Below are 24287 nucleotides of genomic sequence, written 5' to 3'. Positions count from 1 at the left end.
TGCACTTTAACGTTGATGATTCAAAACATCACCTGACATTCATCTGAGAATTATTTCAGAGCTCAGAGTTTTTCATGAAAAGAGATAATTTTATTCAGTCTGAAAATACTCAATTTAAATGTTTGCAGAAAGTAGACTTTTCAATTATTAAGTATCCGTGCAGTAAAGAGACTAAAACGAATGTATTGGCCTTGAAATTAAACCTAACTAGAAAAATAAATTGGTGACATAAATGGAATTAATGGATCTCCCTGCACAAAACTATTGATCTAAAAATCGTTTCTATTTTTCATGGGCATTGTTCCGTGTGTATAGCTATGAATTGCCTTATTTTCAGCTTGTGATACAAACTGAAATCTTCATGAATGAAGATATAAAATCTGTCTTCCATGCAGTCAGTGAAAAGAAGACCTTCGGCAACTTCCTTCTTACCTTTGGACGAATGTGGATCTGGTTTACTGATCTGAAGTTAGTGTAGATCTTGCACTTGCTATTGAAAAGAACCACTAGCAAGATTTAAAAATTACAGTTATTCTATCATCAGATTTATTTAATGTACTTCCTCTGCATGATAGGCTTTCAATTTGCTTTACAGAGTAATATTACATGGTATGAGATGGACACATCACAATACTTACATAGCAAATTAGAGTTAAAATAAATACATTAACAATAAAAACATACACATTACAGTAGCTGTCCATAACCCCACTGTAATTTTTAACCAAGTAAAGGACTGAGATTGTTGTTCAATCACTAACACCATGATGGGCGCCTGGTTTAATTATAATTACAGAGTTAATTGTATTTGCATTTATATCCAGCATAGAGCTTCCTATATCAGGGCTCCATGGTGTCTTTTGTTGCTTAACCAGGCTCATATTAGATCATACTATAAGTGCACAACTCCACCCCTAGCCTGACAGAGGTTCAGCAGGTTCAGCAGGTTTTCTGGGTCTCTTAAAATCAGGGAACTCAGTCTACTCATTGTTGTTCCAGCCATGTTGCCAGTTACATTCAAGGTCTAATTATTTAATAAGCTGTATAATTATAATCCAAGGTAATGTGTAGGAAAATGTACTTTAAATGAAGTGAACGTATTGTGCAATCAATTGTAAGGACCTTAATAAAAATCCTCTATATGTCCAATTTAGAAAATAACACAAGGCCCAGGAGAGACTGAGTTTGAGACCCATGCTTTAATTCCTGAACAGCCAAAGACCTTTGAAGACAGTTGCATGGTTCCAGTTAGGCTTATGATTAGATCAGTTAGGTCATTAACAGCTAGGCACTGCTGCTCTCCAAGACTGGGGTTGAGTACGACCGTCCAGATCAGGGCTAGACAGCACCTTGGGTGCTGGGGTCCTGCATTGAAGCACTTTTCAATCAGCACCTAACTGAGACCTGGAAAGCAACTGAATAGGCTTCTTATTCACCTAAGTGGCTCAATTAAGTTATTAATGAAAACCAGAAAGCAATGTGACACTTGAAGAGCGTTAATGCCTACTGGTCTTGTTCATTACTCAGATAGAGCTGTTTCTTTAAATAAGTGTAAGTCAGGGTTAGGCAACTCTGGTCCTCAGGTGCTCTTTTTTTTGGCTTTCATTCCACCTCAGACCTTTAACTATGAAAGGATTAAATGAATAAGAAGTCATATCAGATTTTTTGTCCTGGTCTTCATCAGGTGGTAACTAAAAGATGTTTCTAAAGCCTCCAAGAACTGAGAGCTTTAAGTCTAAGATTGTCTTCTCCAGGTGCAGGGGAAATGAAAAATAAACTTCAGCAAATATAAACATAAATGTAATGCAACAAACAAGATGAGATCTTCTCTAACCCTGTGACCCCACAACCTAAGCTCCCTGTATACTTTGTATACTTAAGATGAAATACGAAATTAACCATAGCGTAATTGTTCATATTGAACACTGCAATTGTGGTAACTAAAGCAGGGTTTTTCCAGATATGTTTTCGTTAATTGTCCAAACTCATGGGCTACAGATACTGTCTCTCTGGCACTACTTGGGAGTCACAATGTTTAACATGTACAGTTACACTGCCTGCAATGTACTGTACCTGGATGAGGCTGATTGGTCACGTTCTTGACCCTTTAACTGTACTTCAGCTGTTTCACATTTTCCTAAATTACTGTGATGGTTATTATTATTCTGTACACCTTTGTACCCAGTTTATCATAAGGAAGGCCACTTTTGCCTTCAGGCCCAGATTTATTTAAAGTTGTACACTTTAGTTAGCAGTGGTTCAGGTGGGTAGCTGCATCAGCATACTGTACGTACACTGCAAAATAACTAGTAATAGGTTTATTCCATGATGAAAAGAGAAGAGAGAACCTTCTTTGGGTGTGAAAAAGACAGGGCAGACAGCAAAGATTATATAGCACAGGAGAAGTTGGAAAAGTGGAGGAAGAGGGAGAGGGGAGAGGCCACTCAGGAAGTGCAAAGTGGAGAGGGGTGGGAAAGGTGTGAAGTCAAAACCTGCATGAGAATAGAGAAGATTACACGAAAACATGTCTGTCATTGAGAGAAGGGGGAAGGTGTGAACTTAGTGAACTTGGTGAACTTCAGGATGAGTTGCGTTTCTGTTGCCTTTCTTCTTTGAGAACAGAGACAGATTTATTTACCATACGTGGTTATTTAAAAAACAAACAAAAACAGAACACGGCAAATGAAGTTATCCATATTAAACATTCTTATTATCTCGCATGCTTCCTGTTCTTATAAAATGCAAATAAAAAATAAACCAATGCATAAAAACATTAAATATATTTACATCATTTCACAATCAAGCATGCAAATATAATAAAAGTCACTGTATTTTCTTCTTTCATTCTTATCTGAAATACAGTACATTGAAAGACAATGTGGTCAAAAAGATAAGAAAACTGAAACAAATACTGCCATTGTTTCAAGTGATTCCACAAAAGTCAACAGCTCTTCTATGTAAACCTTTAAATAAAAGATAAAGCATTTCTTTTCCAAACATACAGACAACATACAGTACAATTATTTTAATACATATACAGTAGACACACTGCAAAGCAATATGCAAACTGTGAAAAAACTATAAATAACCTTTCACCTAGTATTTTTTTCTCTGCTTCAGTTCCTCAAAATGTAATGCTGTTGGTCAAAGGTCCAAATCGGCTACATGTCTCACTTGGAACATCCATAGAAAAAAGATTTTCTATATTTGACAAGCATTTCGTTACCAGACTGCTTTGATATCCCACATGGTTTACCATCACTGGCAAGAATTAGTCTCAGTCTCAGGCTGTATTGACATTCTTTTTGGGCACAGTATCCTAGCAAAGGCTCTTCTAAAACTGCTGTGGCAGAGAGGATACAAAAATGGGTTAATAGCAGAATTTAACCACAGGAGCCAAAATGTGATTTCATACCAGTGGTGCTCAACACAGCTGCCACTGCAGGCTGCTCTGATGATCATCAACAGCGTATAAGGTGCCCAGCAGATCCCAAAAATGCACACGATGATAGCCAGTGACTTGGCAATTTTCTTATCTCTGGAGAGCCGGGAATGCTGAGTGATTTTGTTGTCCAGTCTCCTCTCAGATGAGGAGGGATTGACATTCATGCATGTCAGGTTGCTGGTTGTCGCCTTCTTTTTTAACACAAGGGAAGCGTTGCTTGGGCAGCTGGAGGAAGGTGATGCATCATCTTCAATCACCTCCGTCCTGACCGCTCGATCACCTGAAGACGTTTTGCGGGTTTTCACAAAGAACACTGAAGTCAACTGCTCTTCAGCTCTCCTGGCAGGCAGATGACTGTTCCTTTCCTTCATCTGGTTGATTCTGCTCCTGTTCCGTTTTTGTATATTTAGGTAGATGCTCAAGTTGAAATAGGCCACAGAGATAAATGGAGAAAAGAACTCGAAAGTTGAAGCACAAAGTAGAAAATACCAGGTGTAATAGAACTCTGCAAAGCACTCGTCATCGGGAACTATGCTGTTCCCCACCACAAACTCCCAGAAGATGATGGCTGGGCCATACAAAAGGAATGCCAGTACCCACACTGCAATCATCTTGCCAATGGCATGCTTGGTCATGTTTTGCTGGGCTCTGTAAGTAACCTGAAAGTTAAAAAAGAAAAATGAACCAAAAAAAAAGATCAGCATTTCTTTTGTCTGTGCTATTTTGAAAATAATTTTGATAAAATCAGAAAATAGAATCAGCAAAGATTTATGAATTTTGTTTCCCTTGATTTCTCAGAAAGAAATTGTCACCAGCATCTGTGCCCCACAATACAGTGCAGAGATAAAATTATTTGAATGGCCAATATAATTATAGGAATAACAATGTTTTACCATGACACCCTTGTTTAAATGATTTTTTTTCTTAAATAACTAAAATGATTTGTACATTTTTTGAGACTCAATGGTCTATAAAGTAGAAAAAAATGAATAATTAAGAATAAATGTGAAATACTAAAGTCAACACATGGTTTACAATTAATGGGGTAATTAGAATCAGCTACTAAAACAATTTGATAAACAAGGACTGTGTTTGGGTAGCCTTGTTCCATATAATGGTTTTAAATTTTGTTAAATTTGGTCTTCACCATAAAGGTTAGTGAGAACATGTCACATCATGACCAAAACAGTTTTCAGAGAAACTCTACAGGGAGAGCCTAGAGATAAATAAAATATATTTATTTAAAAGCAGCTGTTTCACTGTAAGCAAACAGCTACACACCACACCTGAAAATAAACTGTGCAAATAAACAGAAGAGAGGTACAATATGATCTTACTTTTTTTTATTTAGAGAGGGTTACAGACTATGTTTAAACATTTTGGGCTCTATCCATGCACTGTCAGACAGAAAATTAACAAAAATAAATTATTCGAGACCACGGTGGCTCTACCCAGGATCAGTCTTCCTGTCAAGATCAACTAGGTGGGGAGTATCATGGTTTGGGGCTGCTTTGCTTGCCATCACTGAGGGAACCATGAATCTGGCGTTGTGTCAGGAACTCCAGGAGGAGGGTGTCAGGCCGTTCATTCATGAGCTGCTGCTCAGCCAGAAGTGGGCCACGACAGCAGCAAGTCAATGATCCTAAACATACAAGCTGATCTACAACAGATCTATAATAGAATGGCTGAAGAAGAAGGAAAAACTGCAGTTTGGATTAACCAGTATGGATCTAAACCTAAACCTAAGGAGGCAGGTTTCTAATGAGAGAGAGTTTTATTGCCCTTAATCCATGCAAAATCCATGCAGAAATTACTACTCACTGAGGTTGTTTTGAAACATAGCATTTACTAGCACTATACAAGGCGCTCGTCAGTCTCCATTTGTTTTAGATAGGGAAGAGAGGGTGAAAGAGTGTGTGTGTGTGTGTGTGTGTGTGTGGGGGGGGGGGGGGGTCTCCACAGTGGTAACACTGTCTTGGGGCAAGGGTCTACAGGAGAAATCCCAAAATAACACTTAAACCAAAATGGAAGGGGGAGAATTCAGAGAAAAACTACAACAGAAAAACATAGAGACTAAAGTAAAAAAGAAGACTCAAGGGGAAAAACAAATTTCTCAGGAAAATATAATTAAGTGCTTATGCAGTACCTAAATGTAAGACGTATTGGTGACAATATGCATGAAATAGAAGGATTTGCATAAGTACTCAGTTATGATATACTTGAAATCATAGAAACAAAGTTAACAAAGAGCAATGGTGAAGATTATAGCATTAGTAAATAAAGAGCATTCTGAAGAGCCAGGAAAGAAGAGGAAGAAGTTCAGGACTATGCATCTCAAGTTGTAAATATTTCTTTTTCTATAGAGTTTTATGTGTGTTTGACTGGGATTAATATTTTGTGCAAACAAAGATGGTGAGTTGAGTTTTACCTTTTGTTATACAGTAGCTGTGCGTATCAGTATTTTAAGTTGTTTATTTAACAAATGTTCTTAGAAATTATCTACGTTTGCACAGCTCTGGTATAATGGGAAGCAGGAGGCAAGGTTGCCAAGGCAACAGTACCCATGTAGCCGTGTTACCAGGTAAAATAAAGGGTCACTGTGAAAATGTACACTAAAAGTAACTGCCATATATGGTTAAAGTGAGTGCTTAGGACTGCTCAGCAATCTTGATGTAGTTATTGTCTGTTGAGTCTGTCTAAAGACCCACTGAGATCAGATTCAACACAAGACTTGTCTAAGGTTTAAATAGGCAAATATGAAAGGGAATAAGAGGAAGGTGTTAACCCGTGTCTTGGTGATGTTACTCAAGACAAACGTAATTTTCACATTTTCTAGCTGCTAATAACAAATAGATCATGAAATACAGTATAACATAAAAACAGTAAGTAAAGGGTCAAAGAATCTGAGGATAGACTAAAACAAATATTAACAAATCTACCAAAATAACTAGAATTTTGAAAAGCAGATTACAGATTAGTTATTACAGAAAAATGGCAAAGTAAAGGATAAAATCATAAAAACCCCTGAAGATAGGATCGGTAGTTTGACGCAGGTTCTAAAAGCAGGAGCAAATTGTATGATGCCATACAGGAGTTAAGATCTGCAAGACCTTATCAGTTTGGAACGAAAGTTAAATGAAAAAGGTATGGTGTCAAAGAACATCAGTTATTAACAGCACGTTCTGTGACTTGCAGTCTAAAATACACAAATAAAGATGAGAGATACATGCCCTTTAAAAAAAATAAATTACAAAGGTTTTTGGAGCAGAGGAGCTGGAGGAGTGGTGGTAGGAAATAATGCTGCAACAGTAAAAGATATAGAAAAGAAAGGAAACCGAGTTTTATTTAGACTAATGAGCATTGAGATGAAAAGGATGAACAAAGAATTATGAAAAAATCAACACATAATGGAAAAATTACAGTGTGAAACAGTCAACTAGGTGATAAGAATGAAATAATGAAAATTGTAATTAACAGTATGTTTTCAGTAGAAGCCAAGTGTACTAAAATGTACAAGAATGAGGTGCACAGCTTAGAGTTATTGTGTTAGAGAGTTACGAGAGTTACAGATCTATGTAGCAGTGCATCTCGGGTTACACTTTAGTTTCCATCAGTAAAAAGCGTTAGATGTGCACTATGTGTAGACTTGTTATAAGAGTAATGCCTGTATGTGAGGGTAATGCGAGAATTTTAAAGAAACGTTAAATAACACAATAAATCTCCGTGGGCCCCTGAGTTTTCACAGATTCGGTTCTTGTGTGCTGTACAAGGATAACAACAGGGATGAGAAGCGAGAGAAAGAGACACCCCGCAGGAGCAGGAGAGAGAGAGCTGGTTGAGAGGGGAAGGGAGTGAACCTCTTTCACCTCCAGCCCTGTAGGCGAGCTGTCGCACTGTCAGTGTGAGCAGAGTCGTCCACTGCATTTACTTTCTGGTCCTCTCCGTTATCACTGCGCTGTAACGAACTGTATTACAGTGAGGCTGGTGCTTTCCTCCCACAGTCCAAAAACATACTGGTAGGTTAACTGGCTTCTGGGAAAACTGGCCCTGTTGTGAGTGTGTGTGTGCCTGTGTGTGTGTCCTGCCTTGAGCCCACTGCTTGCTGGGACAATCACCGGCTCTCCCTCGACCCTGAATTGGAAGAAGCAGTGAAAAAAAGGATGGGTGAAGTATTCCCCATGTGACCACTGCAAAGTAAGATTTGTGCTCAATTGGCTTACCTTGTTAAATAAATTATTTAAAATATGAATTAATGATAATTATTATAAAATAACTTAAGACATCAAGAATAATTCATAGTATATGATAAAGCACTTTTCTGTATTAAATACAGCTAAGAATCCTTTTCCTCACATTTGTCTTTCAGTTAATTCAAATCATTTTGCTAAAAGCCCAATCATTATGCAAGAGTAAACATTGGGACATTATTGTTCTGTGGATGTTTTAGCAAATAAGCATGATTTCTAGAATGGTCTGAGTATTCATGGTAAGCCTGTGTATCATCAGTATTATATATTTATACCATCAGTGTTTATTCTCCAGTAGGTGGAGGGGGAAGATGATCAAAGCAGGATTTTCCAAGCAGGAATCCAAAGTCCCAATATTGCTGTTAACATAGAACTTCAGGGCTTTACTGAAAAGAAAACAGTCTGCCAGCCTTCTGAGAGCCAGGAATACATTAGTGTGGTGTTAGAGTTGTACTTATGAAAATATACAAGTGGTCAGATATTTCATCACTTCTCGTATTTTTCAGGGCACGCTGTGAGATTTAGCTGGTGGCACACACTAGACTGCAGGCACCTTGTGTGGGGTTAATTTATAATACAAAGCCGCTGACAAAGTATATGTGCAGAGATAGTCCACTATTAATCATATGGAGGCTCACCACAGCGTATCACAGTATTGTCACAGTGCAGTATATTCAGTAGAGTTTTAATAGACTTGTGTTCTCATAGCAAAACCTGATATAAACCCAGAACACCATACTGAAATGCACGTGGTTTAACACCATATGAGAACAGATGTTTCAGGCAACCTCCTCAGCTCTTCACCCACTTAGTACAGCACAAACAAGCGTTGGGCCCTCTACGCCACCCAACAACACAGTGGAACACACCTTTCACAGAATTCACACTTCGGAATACTGTAAAGACACCTTTAACACTTTACATAAGACATGTTGTAGAAGCTTCATGAAACCACACAAAGGGTAGTGACTGAAGAAAGATGTTTACAATTGTCATAAAAAATATTACAGTAGAGTTTTGTAAGAGTATTTACTCTTTTATAATGAGGAAACAATTTAAAAAGAAGTGGAATTGTATATGTTCACAGCTGAAATTCCAGTCTAAGTGCTACTCTCTGGTGAACTTGTGGGATGACTTTACAGTGTAGGCTGACAGAGGGACAGGATAATATCCACTGTGGAAAAAGTACTGTACATTGAAAGCAGCAACACAGCTACTTCATCTCTGAAAAAGATCTGTCTTTCGATTTTTCTGGCATGGAGCTACAAAGTTTAAGATCTGTGAAGTTGGTGCCCCTACAGACAGCATAAACGATGAAACCCACCTCATTCGTTAGTGCTACGTTTGTGCCAGTTTGTGCCATTGAAAGTAGTGTTTGTGCTGCTTTCATTCCCGAAATAAAGTGCCTTATTTTTGTGTGATCACATGACCATGCTGTCACGCCCTATGCAGCCGGTGCTTTGCTGTCCTTCCGGTGTTTCTCTCTCTCTGGGGCTATATATTTCTGGGTCTTTCATTTGTCTTCGCTCAGCATTGACGTTCGGATGTCCTGAAACCCGCCTAGCACCAGGTCACCCCACGTCTGCTACATGATGGCATAAGTTTCTACACGGCATTTCCTGAACAGCTGAGCCCAGGCTAACCCCCATCTCGCCACTACGCTTAGGGTCTTTCACTCTCCTGCCATTCCGCGGTTCGTCCTTCCCGGCATCCGTGATACATGCATGCTGACCTTGACCTCCAGTGACCCCGTCTGCCGAGTTCAAGTGCTCTGTTACTGGTGCAAGAGTAACAATTTTACAATTGTGTTTCTCTGTTTGCCCGGGTGGGGGGCAGCGGTGTATTTTGCATTTAATACTAGCATCTTCTGTGAGTTTGTGTGGACAGGAAAATTAAATGTTACCAATATCAGCTGTGGATGTAGTCTTAAAAGACAAACATTAGCAAGCAACTGCATGTTGCAGTGAGACAGTAGAGTTTCCAATGTTGTTTTACAGTTGACCTATGGACTACCTGGGTCAACTTAGTGCATATTGCCCCCTTTAAAAAATCCTGGTTCTGTTTCACATTTACGATACTTTTTGCATAAGAAATATATAAAAACAATGGTCTTGTGATACAGGAAGTGCTACTCCTAACTTTAGCATCCTAACTAACTTTTTTAAATGTCCCGAAAGATGGGTAGAATCTTTAAATGACCCTTGATTTAAAAATTAATTTAAAAGGACACAATGAGAAACCGATTACTTTTTCAGATTTTTAAAAAAGGACACACTACGAAATATTGAGACATGCTAGTTAAAGCCTCTTTGTAAGAACATGCTGTAAGAATGTTCGCCTTTTAAGGCTACATCTGCAACTCTTCTGATTAGGGTATGATATTAGTGATATTTAATTTTCCTGTTCACACAAACACACAGAAGATGCTGGTATAAAATGCAAAACCAACCGCTGCCCCCCCACCCAGGCAAACAGAGAAACACAATTGCAGAACTGTTACTCTCGCATAGATAACAAAGCGCTTGAACTCGGCAGACGGAGTCACTGGAGGTCAAGGTCACCTTGCATGGTCATGTGATCACCTGAAAAAGAAGGAGCTGTATTTCGGGAACAAACAGCACAAACAGTACTTTCAACGGCACAAACCGGTACAAACACAGCACTAACAAAAGAGGTGGGTTTCATCGTTTGTTCTGTCTGTAGGGGGGAAAACTTCACTGAGCTCAAAGTTTATGGTAATCTATTTGCAGAAAATTATTCTCTTTCAAGATTTAAATTATTTTACATACTGTATACTGTAAATAAGAGTTCATACTAGTCTGAAAAGGAATTTTATCTGAATTGCTAGAGTCAAACTTTTCCGAAGTCAGGAGAAACAATGACTGACATTTAGCATATGATTTATCATATTTGAAGTATATAACTGAGGTATTACAACAATATTGAACAAACTAAAATCTCAAACTCTCAGGCAGACAGAACATTTTTTATAGATTATTAGCACTGAAATATATGTAACCTTTAAGAAAATAAATCTGTCCCTGAATATTTGAGTCCATACAATAGTCTCTTTAGAAAGGAAACGAACTACCTTTGATGTCATTGTTCTTTGTCTATTTGGACAGATACCTGAAAAAATGCTTTCAAGCAAACATGATTTGACAAATTCTGATGAGTTGCCTTTGATGAAACGATCATTATCATACACAATATTCTAGTCACAAGAGAAGGACTTAGAAGATCAAAGACTCTTTGTTTAGAAAGAATCCCTGGTGTTATCTTAAACAAGCCCACAAGTCCTAACTTCTAAAGAGTAAAAGAAAAAGGTAAATTATGATAATTTGTGTTCAGTGATGTAAAATGCACAGTGTGTTATGACTGAAACAATGTAAGGTTTGTTCTTAAATGAAGACAAAAATACTTTGATTCATGCATTCCTCAGAAATGAATATACATTTACACTCCATTTAAATATAGTTTTTAATAACAGATAGAGTTACTTTTTTCAAAATATTAAGAAAAGATCTTTAACTTAAAGGGCACATTGGAGGGAAAGCAAGGCTATAATTACTAATAAGTTAAATTACAGTTCAGTGATCTCAGCAAGGACTTATCATAATCAGTATTAGAAAACGTGCCTTCATAACTTAACAGAAGTCATGAAAATGTTAAGTCACGAAAACATTCCACTGCTTATACTACCTGTACGAGTGGCTTTTGCAGGAGTACGCCTTGTCTGAGCCTGAATAGCTCCCACATGAAGCAGGCATCCTTGGTGACGTTAGGGTATCAGTCTCACACGCATGGCATTCCCTGTGCTGCTTCACCTCTATCCCACTGCATTACCGCAGTTTCATGACATCACAGATCTAGTGTAACACCACAAGACCTGTACACACGTCCTCCAAACTCACGAAAACTGTACCTTACTGTACTGCAAACTCATTCATTTTTCATTCGTCAAAAAGATTTACGTACATAAGCTCCTTGTAATTATGTTAAAACAAAAGAAAAAGAAAATAAAACTAACCTGTTTGGTTCAAGAGAAGTGGAGAAGTTTAGATTTCTTAATAAAAGTGGGAGACTGACAAGCTTGATTTAAGAGGCAGACATTGACAAAGAGCAATAGCCATAGTTGTAGAAGTGAATTTGTTTCTGTTTTAATATTGATATCTTGCAAATAAATGGTGTATTTCTGGCCCACTGTTTACCAATTCATAAACATTTAAACCCATCCATTGGTTTGACATGTAAATAATGTATAATGCATGTAATTATTTTTTCAAAGACTAATCCAAAATTTTACATAATGAAAATTAAATTTGGATTACTTCACATAAAAGTATAAAAAATAAGTAAAAGCTTACAATCCATTCATAAGGTCTAAAAAATATTACGCTTAGATATCACCTTAAGAGTACTGAATTATCAAAATAAAAACATGATTCCATGTTTATGATAATTAACTTATTTGACTTCAGCAGTTAACAAGACAAAACATTTAACAACTGTAAAACCATCAAACAGTGGCACAGTCCACCTAAGGCAATGCAAATGTCTTTTGACTACCCATCTTTTTCTGATTCCTTCCAGCACTTCACATTTTACAGCCAAGGGAAGAACTTAGTTTTTTGGGATTTATATTAATCACTGTTTTTGTTGCTTTTAAAACCTTTTGTAAAACTGGCAACATGGTTTGCCAACTTGATGTTAAAAATAGGGAGGACATTCAGCATTTAAAAATACTAGCTAAGAGAGATCACAAATGTGGTGGCTTTGCTGTAGTTATAAATGGTGTATTAGTTGAGTGTTCATACAGCTAGGGATTAAATATACAGTTGCTTATTTTCAGCAGTTATCAAACATGATGCCTCATCAATATTCTTTTCACTATAGATATATAAAAGAATATAAACTATAATATTTTAAGAAGAGTTGAAGAGCTGACTGAAACTGGCAAAACTAATTGACTTTTGTGGCACAGATCAAGAGCAAATCGCTGAACCATCTTGAGGTAAACCAGTTGGACCAGCTAATGAGGATAAAGTCCGCCCAAGAAGCACATGGAGTCATAAACATTTTTTCAGGCTTGTAGAAACACTTAAGTCATTTTGTATACTGCAATTCTTTTGTTGTGTTTAAAGGTTACTACTTGGTCAATATCTTTTTTTTTTCTGATGCTGCATTCTTGACACCTAAGTTTTTCTTGTTTTTTTTTTTAACAAGAGCTGGAAAATGGAGCTTGAATGTTTTCTCCTTTTGGAAAGAGGTTTGGTCCATTGTGTTGGTGATTCATTTTTCTGAGTTAACTAACATTTTTGCTGACAAAGATGATTTGAAAGCTCAAAGCATCTGGTAGCACTTAATGAGCATAGGTGCACACTTGATTCAAGGATTTAAAATCCTCAAAGGTATTGAGAAAGTCAACTCAGGGGACATTTTCAGAATCAAAAGTGAATAAGAAATCAGAGGAAACAGATCAAAACTTAGAGGAAGTTCATTTAAAACTGAGAGAACTGAGAGTGTCAGGGTCTTGTCTGCATGTTTCATCTTCAGCCCACGGTCTGAGGACACCTCCATCAGATGTTCCTGCAGTCTGGCAGGAAGGCTGCTGCTGCTCTCAGTCACACTGACACTGTTCCTGACCCGGTCCAGTTTAGCAGACCTGGTTTCAATGTCACTGGACACACGTGCTTTCACAATGTTTACTACAGCAGCTCTGTCTGTGTCAGTGGTGGTAAGATGGGCACCAAGCAATGGGAAACAGCTCACATCTCCCTCCTCACATTTCCTCTCCCACAGTTTGACCTTCCTTATGAATCCATTCACCTTGTCATACATGTTCAGGATGTGTGTCTTTACCCTGTAGTGATAAATTGAGTTCATTCAGTTTGGTGAACACATCAGCAAGATAAGCCAGATGCACAACCCACTCTGGGTCCTCAGGCAGTGTAGCAAGAGGGTACAGGTGCTCCTTCAGAAAAACACATACCTCGGTGCAAAGTTCAAACAGTCTCACTAGTGTTTTGCCATGGGATAGCCACTGGACATCATCATGAAGCAGTAGCTGCTCATGCTCTGATCCAGTGTCTTGACAAAGACTTTGAAACAATCTGTGACTCACAGGCCTGGACTGGATGGAGTTTATCAATTTAACCACATCGTTCAAAACAGCACTTAAGTCAGGGCTCATTCTCTTACTGGCCAATGCCTCCCGGTGAATAACGCAGTGCGTCCGCTCTGTGTCCGTTTTACCTTCTTGACAAGCCCGCCCAGCCCCTGCCATCTCCCTGTCATCGCTGCTGCCCCATCAGTACATATAGGATTGCACGATTTCCAATGGAAAATGGAAAACCTTGGAAAAACTGTCTATCACTTGAAATATGTCCTCACCATTAGTCTTCCCTGTAAGCTTCTTGTAAAACAAAATACGCTCATTCATATCAGACTCTTCTTTGTAACGCACAAAGGCAATCAGCTATGCCTCCCCGCTAATATCTGTTGATTCGTCCAACTGCAGTGCGAACTGACCTGCTTGTTTCAGTTTCTCCACCGCTTGGCCAACAATATCAAGGAACATGTCACCGATCCGACGGCAGACTGTATCATTTGATAATGGAACTGTTTTGATTGTATCGGCTGGTTTCTTATCAACCATCGTTTCCGCCAAAATTATGCCTGCAGGGAGAAGGAGTTCCTTGGCAATGGGATGGGCCTCTTTGCCTTGAGCCACAAGTATCGACACAGCAAAAGACACCTCCAGCACTTTGGCCGACACGCTTGTGGCTTTCTTCAGTTTGCTTCGACTGGACTTGAATTCAGACAATTTGCGTTGGAAAAATGCACCAGTCTTACCAACGAAGGAGGGGTGTTTGGTGCTCAGGTGCCACTGTAGATGGGCTTGCTTCATAGGCCTGTTCATTAGCACTTCACCGTAGAAAAAACACAGTGGCTGTGGTGGTCCGCGGCCGTACATGTAAAGCCATACAAAACACATTGATTCTGGAACTGGCGATGTGTGGGCTTTGTCTCCTTTTTTCTTTTTTTCGGTAGGTTCACCTGAGTTTGAATTCCTACTGTTACTGCCACTTGGAGTGGCAGCAGCCAGATGTTTCAACCACTTATCCATTAGCTCTCTGCTTTTGCACACTAGCTTTCGCGCCTCTCTCAATCATAAGAAGTGGTGTCACAGTTGACATAGGTAGGTGGGAAACTAGATGAGGCACGTGCCGTGCAATAACATACAGTAGGGATGATTATTGTGATAAATAGGCTAGACATCAACTTCTCACCGATTTAATCTATTTATACTTTTATTTTGTTCCTAATCATAATTATGTTGATTGATAGTGAAACGGTATTTGACATATTTTTTAAAATGTCAAGTAGTAATTTCTATTTTGTAAATTAAATGTAATCCACAATCTTCCTACGTACAGTAGCCCCTGGTAACTGCTCACGTACCCCCTGGGGTACAAGTGTCCCCAGCTGGGAATCACTGGACTAATGAAAAAGTATCACCTTTTGTGTATTTCCTCCCAAAACCTACATTTTATGCAGATACAAACTGCAAGAAGCATTAAGGAAACAGTGAAATATTATGAGATGAAATCAGCAACCGATTGGACAATGAAACACTGCAAGCCTCTGTTCAGTAGTCCTTTACGTTTCTCTTCAGCCTCTTTATCTTTTGATTTTCTTCAGCCTTAAGTCAGTCATTTCTTCTTGTACATACTGTATCATGCAGCTGACAGGATGATTAATCCTTTTGAAATTAGAAATCATAATAACAGTTTAGTATCGGGCCATTTCGCCCCTCTTATACACTTTGATGGGAGCATCTTTGATTGTGATATAACAAAACTGCATATTATATTTCAGACTTATAGACTTCCATTCCGAGGACTCCTACTTTCTATCTGACTTCTCAGATACATACTGTATGTGTACTCTACAGCCTTAGCAGGCTCCACAGCTGAAACACTGTGTTCCTTTTCAGCATGGAAAAAATCTTTACTTGTTCCATATTGTGGTATTACATTTTCAGACAGGACTTACTTTTGATAAATGCTGAATTTCTAGGGATTATCAGATACATACAGAACAGTGCAATATAACAACACTAATTTGAAAGCATCTCACAATTAAGCAGTGTAGGTTTCTGTGCACTGCAGGCTATCCTAAAAAATCATGTGTAGTAAGTTTCTCACCAGTTTCAATTTATGATGCCTCAGTAATAAAGCAAAATGCACCAGAAAAACATGAATCTTGGAGCCAATGGCTCAAGGCGATTGGCATAACTCTTGGTTTTAACAGAATGCAAAAATGAATTAAAAAAACACATTGAAAATTCCACCTGCACCTGATATATAAAGATAAAACCTCAGGTGTTTGAAAGTCTTTCATTTTACTGCCACACTGAAGGGAACAGGCAAAAGATCTTTTCCTTTTAAGTTGCAGGATGAATAGATATTGTTCACTGTCAATCTGCAATGATATCACAGAAGTGAATTTTGCAGCAGGTTAGAAAGAAAGTACTTAAGCAACTTGAAGCCTCATCATCTGCCTGCTGTATGACTAAGATGATAAAACCCTCTCTAAGTGAAAGATATTGTTCAACAGAAGGTGCCATGTGCAATATGAAAAGGAATGAAGCCAAGAATTAAAAGTACCTAAGAGCAAACTTTGTCAGCTGTACATAGCTGAGTTATTTGTACAACTGTATTGCGATGAATGCTGCTCTATCAATAATAAAACCCCTATTGATACAGTTGCTTTTTAGTGATTGATTTCTTTTTAGTAATTGAAGCCATATCAGATATACAGAAGAATCATACAAGCTCACTGACCATCTGAGGTCCCTTACATCAATAGGGCCCAGCAGTGTATTGCACATCTCTTTGGATTTGTGCATATTTGGATATGTCAGATTAAAAAATGGAATCCCGTCTGGTTTACTTAGACTTTTTTACTTTCAAATTATTTTTTCAAAACAGAACTCTCCCTTTAAAAATTAAATTATTAAAAACAGCAAAAATTATGTTACAACATGCACTATATTACTGTATATTTTACATTTTGTTTTCTTTGCAAAGGTACAGTTTATAGAAATTTCAATTATTATAAAGTTATTTTTTAACATATATTCACAGTACCAGAAACATTTAAATCTTCAGGTATAAAAAGCTAATTTGGAAAAACAAATCTTCATTTTAAAGATTCAGAAAAGAATCACAATCAATAAGCAGAAATCCCTCCAAATGACTATACTGTATGTATTCTTTATATATGTCATTTTGGCAGGCTGACCTCTACTATAGCCTGTGATTCAATGTCATAATAGAGATATAAAATATTGAAGGCTATATTTCAGCAGCTAAATGAAAACCACACTACTGTCTGTTATGCTTGTTTCTAGGACAGTTTTCTTCAAATTGAGGTGAAGATATTGCATAGCTTGACCTTTTGTTTTAGGATTAAAAAATATAATAATAACAATCTAGATGTTATGTTTTACTTCTGACATTTTTGTCTTTAACTGATCACCCTACGTGATCTGACTTCATTATATGGAGTTTAAGTATGTTGATTGCATTAACATGGAAAAATTAAGCATAAGCATTGATTAAATGAAGGTAAAATTGGAGGTTTTTAAGACGTCAGCATACTTCATTCACTTTACTGAACGCAATTAAAATGTGGTCTTGGACTTTACAGGAAAACGTCTAAGGATTTAAAGTAGGTAGCTGCGTCAGCATGTGTAGTCCACAAAGGAACAAGTTAAAGGTTTATTCCATGCTGAAAAGAGAAGAAAGGAAACACAACGTTAACACTCAGAGACTTCTACAACAAATTTCATGGAAACTAATGCTCTCTACCATTTTCTCCCTTCTACCCTTTCTGACAACAACATCAAAGAAGCTAAGGATTTTTTTACAGCTAACAGCTCCACACCATCTTCACACCCGAAGAAGGCTACACAGCCGAAACACTTTGTTTGCTTCCTTCTCTTTTCAGCATGGAATAAACCTTTAACTTGTTCCAATGTCTAAGGATGACCAGTTCGCCAGTGGATACTGTTCTTTTATGCCCTTTCTGCACACTTTCCAAACGTTTCCCTTCGGAGAGATTTGTGTGCAAAGGAACAGCAGTATAAATTTGCTTAAGGGTGCTTGTGATGAAGCGCTACAGTAGAACAAAAAATCACATTTGAAACCCCCATGTGTCAAGCAAAAGAAACAAACGCAAAAACCAGGTAGCTTATACAAAAAATGGACAATGTGTCTAAATACAGTAAGTACAGTAAGGTCTCGATATTCACAAGGGTTCAGTGCAGGGAACCACCGTGAAATGACAAATTGACATGTAACCCAGTTCACCACCTACAGGAGATGGTAAAAAGATCCCAACTGCACAAAGAAATTGCGTATGTATAAATATTAACATACTGTATAAGCTTGGTTTTCAATATTTTACACAGCTCTTGGTCATAATGGGTCATGCAGTATGTACGAACATCATATGACTTTCAGAACCAATAGAGAAAGAATTATTTTGCCAAACTGACAGTCAGTGTGCTGTGATTGATAGTCCTGACACACAGAAATAGACAAATAAGCATTTAGTACAACACCTTATTTTCCTAAACTAAAAGGGAACTTCCATGAAAAATTCTCAAAAACGGAATAGACATAATGCAAATAAGGCTTTGTAAAAACAAAATCACGAAATCAGCACACAGGAAAGCAACACCGAAACCACCGCAGCTAAAATCCATCGTGAAGATACACACCTCTCTTTGTCAAAGAACCTACAGGAAGCTCACAGAAAACAGCTGGTCCTACAGTAGGTAGTTTAATGGAGCACCTGCTTGCCTCCGAACCAGACCATAATTTTTGTGCCGTCCAAAGGTATGATACGAGCTTTAGGACCGTGGCATTCCTGTATCCTGTATTCAGAGGGTCCTGTTGCCATGCGGTCCTTTGCAGATTTCACCTAAAGTTACCAACCCTTCGCCAGAGAAAGCACCAGTCAGGACCGGACACCCTGCTTCCCCTGACCTTAGGGAATATACCTTTGAGATGCTGCCATTTGTACTATAGTACTCTCCTCTATGTGTATTAATGTTCTGACTCACCTCCTCTGAGAATTCTCAACAACCTGCCAAGGAACCAGACTATTTTTCTTCATTAACAGATCGGATAATTAGTTAACCCATTGGGAATTGGGGAACTGCCTCTCGCTAACAATGGTCTTATAAACTGTTGCATCGCTAGCCCTTCACCACCTGCTTATAGCAGGACTCAGGTGAACTGTTTCCCTTCATCAATTTCCTCAAATCAAATCCAGTTTCAGATGGTCTACAAAGACTTGTACACTTATATTGAGAGAAGTATCAGACAGATTCTTCCCAGCAAAGCTCACCTTTGCTCCTCTCCTGCCTGACTTTCTTATATTCTTATGTTCGGTGTTTCCCAGCTCCTCTGGGACCATTATAGTCAGCCCATACTGTTCTCACACTGAGATACATATACGACTATACAGCTGGCTACCAGCTCCCACGACTGCTTGTGTAGTTGCGAGTGCTCTCCCCACGAGGCTCTCCGATGTCATTCTCTCTTTGGCTGTTTCTATGCCCTAGTGTGATTCAGAAGTTGCGCTGTCTGCACGCGTGAATGTTTCATTTTGCTTCTCATGTAAAAATGTGTGTTCATAATCATCACCCATATTTCCTCGTTTCCTTATCACTAATCCTAAAGATAATTATTTTCTCCAAGAAAACACAAGGTTTTGTTTACATCTGTCAAATGTGTGTTTATTCTTACTCCCACACATACTGTATGCTTCTCCCTCGCTACTCTCAGGAACCGGCTACAGTTCTAAATGGAAAATGAATATGCAGTTTAGAACTACAGTGCCATCTAAACGCACATCGTCAAACAAGGTTGCTCCACTTCAGGGCCTAGAACAAGTCAGGAATTTGAAGCTCAAGGCAGCCACTTCCAAGACACCACCCGCAGATAATGACATCCAGACACAGCAAGAATAATCTCAATCAGTGCCAGTGCCACCGGCTGCACAAGCAAAAGAGAAGAGGTGGTCACTGGAGACTAGTGTCAGAAACACTGTAATTGAGATATGTGTCAAGGACCCTGGGTCAACAACAGTATGCTGTCTCACTGGATCTGGCCTCATTGTGCAAAGTGTAGACAGTTCCAAGGAAAGGCTAATGAAGATTGTCATTCATTTATGGACAAGTGACATCGGCATAAACAACACACTTCTGATACGAAACCAATTCAAAGACCTTAGAAACAAACTGATGAGCAGTCACACATCAGAGGTTTTCTCAGGAATTCTGTCTACATCAATTTAAATATGAACAACTGAAAATGCTCATCAGGAAATGCAGCACATGGGTCAGGATGCCACGTGCTGAAAAAACATTCAGCTTTCATGGTCACTGGAAACCTTAATATGGAAAAGGCTGTCTAAACAGACATGACAGATTACTTCTTAATGAGAAGGACTAGGGACCAGTCATCTTGGGCAAGGTTCTATGGAGGAGCTGAAATTTATTTAAAAAAGAAGTGAAGCAGGGAGAATCCAAATAAATAGTACAAGGGAAGTACACAGGGGGTAAAGGAGAACCAAAGGGAAAAAGAAAATATTAAAGCACTATGTCCTTTAATGCTTATAATGTAACTACAGTAAGTGTCAAGAGTATTAGGAACATACTGTAAATCAAAGCTGATGAGTTATCGTGTAATTATGATATAGCTGGAATCATTGAAATGATGGACTGAGAGTTCTTCACAACAGACATTTGTGGAAACATGTCATGCCATGATCAAAAGAGCCTGTAGAAAAAGAGTAGTTGGTCATCATCAATCTGCAGAGGGTTGTAAAACCATTTTAAACATTTGTGGCTCCTTGATCAACTGTCGACAGAAAGAAAAGGAAAACATTCAAGACAACAGTGACTTTATGCAGGACTGGCCATGATGCCAAGATCTCCAGGAGATCAACCCAGAAAATCAACCAGGAAATCACAAAGAACCCCAGAGTAACATCTGAAGATCTGCAGGCCTCTTTCTCTCTCTGCACCTAATATCAATGTTCATGCCTCGTGCCTCAGGAAAAGACTGAATGGGAATAATTTTCTTGGGAGGATAAGCAGGGAGAAAACATTGCTCTCTAAAAAACACTCCCCATATCTCAAGTTTACCAAAGAGGACCTGATTGATTCACAAGCTAATGAAGGAATATCTTCTGGAAAGATAAGTGAAAAGCTGCAACCTTTTGGAAACATTCCAACAAAAGAACCTCATCCCTGCTGTCAAACATGGTAGTGGCAATAATATGGTTCGGGGCAGCTTCGTTGTTGTAGGACCCAGACAGCTTGCCGTCATTGATGGAACCCTGAATTCAATGTTAAATCAGCACATTCTGGAGGAGAATGTCAGGCCATACAACTGAAGCTGAGCTAAAGGTGGGTCATGCAGCAAGAAAGTGATCCTGATCATACAAGCAGATCTACCACAGATTGGCTGATGAAGAACAGCTTTTACATTTTGGATTAGTCAAATCAAAGTGTGGATCTAAATCCCACTGAAAAGTGAACTGTGAACTGTTAAATGCAAGGAAACCCTCAGTTTCGAGTTCTTGAAGTAGTTCTGTAAGGAACAATGAGCCAAAGTTCCTAAAACTCATTAGAAGAGAGTTACGGGAAATGACTAATGGGAATCGTTGCATTATTTTCTTATTTAAATAATCCAAATATATTGTAACCCTGACCCTTTTCTTTGCATCATGAACAAGGTGGCACATATATAGCTGAAGTTTGACTGATTTTCTTTTTTGGTGGCGCAACAACTACCTACAGCCAGCAACTCTAAAACTTCACACATTCAGGCTCACACATGTACACTGAACATTACAAATAACAGCATACGAGTTTCTGCTGCAGGGTCACTACACAGCCTCCCTTTTAGTCAATTTGTCCTCAAGAGAAGCAAAAGGTCCTGGATGGGACCCCGTCATCTTCTATTCTGAGCATAGAAGAAAAGCTCCTTGAAGATCTAATTATGCATTAGATCTAAATACGGTATAAAGGAATACAAGGACCCTAGGAAGTTTAAACATTGTCTAAATGTTCAAAGGCTGTATGTATTGCTAGAGATATGGCATCAACAACTGACTTGTTTGTGCAGTAAGCAAATTGAAGTGGGTCGAGGGAGTCTGGGACAGTGCAGTTTATATACAGTATGACAATACTATGCTTTCAAGGTACTTCATGACAAGTTACCTTTGTCTCCCTGGGCAGTGGCACAATTGTTGTTCCTTGAAGCACTCTGGTACGTCTGACAGGGACAGAGAGAGGTTTAAAATGTCTGTGTATAAAGGAGATAACACAGGTTTTAAGGACACGAAAGGAGACACCATCTGGGCCGGCTGCTGTACGGGTTCTCACTCTCTTAAAGGCTCCTCACACCTCATGTTTAGAGAGACACAAAGTTCCCTAGTTTGCTGACTTGATTTTGTCTTGATAGCAGGCTCAGTGTTCTGAGCTTCAAAAGCAGGACTAAAAGGTTTTCAGCTCATCTGACTGAAATGCATCAGCGGAGGAAACAACGCTCATGTTGTCTTTATAGTTCATGATATCTTGAAAGCTCTGCCACATGTGCCTTCAGTTGCCCCCAAGCTGTTTTTCTAATTTGTCCTTGTATTCCTGTTTTGCCAGTTTAGTAGCTTTCTCCAGGGTTTCTATACAGTTCTCTGTCACTTGATTGGAAGGCAGCAGGCTGCGCTTTAAATTTGCAGCGAATGTCTTTGCTAATCCAGGGCTACTGATTGGGATATTATCCGGATTTTCCTGGTAGGAACACATCTATCCACACAATAACTGATGTAGGATGTGACCACTTCTGCAAACTAATTTAGATCAGTGGAAGAATCTTTGAATCACACCAATTAGTAATTGCGGGTCTGCATGTGACCAGCGCTGCACGGTCTTTACTGCAGGTAGCGCTTTTTAGCTTCTTCCTGTTTGTTAACAGGAAAAAGGAGCACAGAGGCGTGGTCAGACTTCCCGAAGTCGTGGTCGTGAAGTGGAGCGGTATGCTCCTTTAATTAATTGGCGGTGTAACAGAGATCCAGTGTGTTATTGCCTCTAGTGGGAACAGAGACGTGTTGAAAGTGCCCACCATGATAGAAACAGCTTCCGGATGCATTTTTTCATATTTTCTAAAGACGCTGTACAGCATGCAGCTAAAAGGTAGTGAGGTATTCCAGATTAGATGAGCAAGACCTCTAGAGAATGTCTATGTCAGTGCACCAAAGGTTATTAATAATCGTCTCCTTTCTCCTTGCCGGTAGGATCAGCTGTGGGGTCCCCTCTGTACAGCAGTCTCTTAAGTCCAGCGGAGTGTTGAAGCGACAGTGAAGTTCGTCGATCTTATTGCCCAGGGATTGCAAGCAGAACACGCCACTCCTCTTACCCATTCTTCCGTGTCTCTGTTTGCTCTGTACTTGAGTAAACCTGTAAATCTCAAGTCCAGGAGTGTTGGTCGCAGGTGATGGTCGCGCGCGTATTGTTTGCACAGAAAACGACACATAACACAAAAATAACATAACCTGGGTCCTAAAATAACAGCACCTGAGATGTCCCCATGGAATGGCGCCATCTCAAATCAATCCAATCATGTTTTCTCTATGTACAGTATATTATAGTACACTATAATATATTTTATATATTGTCATTAAAGGTGCATTCAAATATAGATTTTCTAAGTGCGAAAGAAGAAAACGGGGGAAGCAAGAGGAAAAGAAATCTCCTTCCACTTCAAACAGAAGGCACAGCATTTCACACCTTGGTAACACATTTAATCAATTTCAAAACCACTTGTCTTGTGTGTCTTTAGAGTAGCACAACAGGTCTTATGGAAAAGGATGGTAAAGGCAGGGCAGCTCTCTTTGATTTAGGTAGCTCTTAAATTAGATGAATGAAGACTTTTGATCTCCAGAAGGACCATGAAACATGAAAGCTTTTTATTAGATATTTGAATAAAAATAAGATTTGAGATCTACTGAACTAACTTTAATGTCCAGTTTTGGAATTTCTTTACAAGAAACTGAATTATTCAATGCGGTAGTAACACTCAAAGAGATTTTTTCTTTTCTTTTTGGCATCAAATTAGCAATAAATGATAAACATGATTACTGAATGGCTCATTCATCATTCTGTAACATACAGTACACCCTAGATACATTAATGTCTGCTCTTGCAGATTATTTTCCAAATCACCTCTTTTGATTTTCACTTCCATTGCTGTGAATATGTTCAACTTTGCTTTGAGAGCACCATTTTCAATTAAAAATATTTATGAATTTGCCAAAAGCCCCCGCTTACCTAATTCTAATTCTTATTTTTATGTCTTCATAAAAAGAACCATCCTAGTTGATTGAACTTCAAAGATATGTGAGTACCTTTTTTTCCCTTTAAATTTTCATCCACGATCCTGTATTTCCAGCCACCATAATCTTACACTTCTATATGCTGAATCTCAGACCTCTCTCCTCTATTATTTTCTTCT

At 38.6% G+C, this 24287-nt stretch overlaps 1 protein-coding gene across 1 annotated transcript in view; it reads right to left on the bottom strand.

Moving 5' to 3' along the window:
- Nucleotides 1-523: 523 nt before the first annotated feature.
- The window catches only part of LOC148655472 (histamine H3 receptor), a 32865-nt gene continuing 9101 nt past the window's right edge, over nucleotides 524-24287 (bottom strand). The window contains exon 3 of the mRNA XM_088641985.1: nucleotides 524-4104. Coding sequence (XP_088498111.1) covers nucleotides 3259-4104 — 846 coding nt within the window. The 3' untranslated portion in view covers nucleotides 524-3258. The remainder of the gene's footprint in view (nucleotides 4105-24287) is intronic.

This window comes from Lepisosteus platostomus, chromosome 8 (genome assembly GCF_059453375.1).
Source record: "Lepisosteus platostomus isolate fLepPlt1 chromosome 8, fLepPlt1.hap1, whole genome shotgun sequence".
Classification (NCBI taxonomy): domain Eukaryota; kingdom Metazoa; phylum Chordata; class Actinopteri; order Semionotiformes; family Lepisosteidae; genus Lepisosteus; species Lepisosteus platostomus.
Note: the sequence above shows the minus strand (reverse complement) of the source record. Positions and strands in the feature narration are given on the sequence as shown.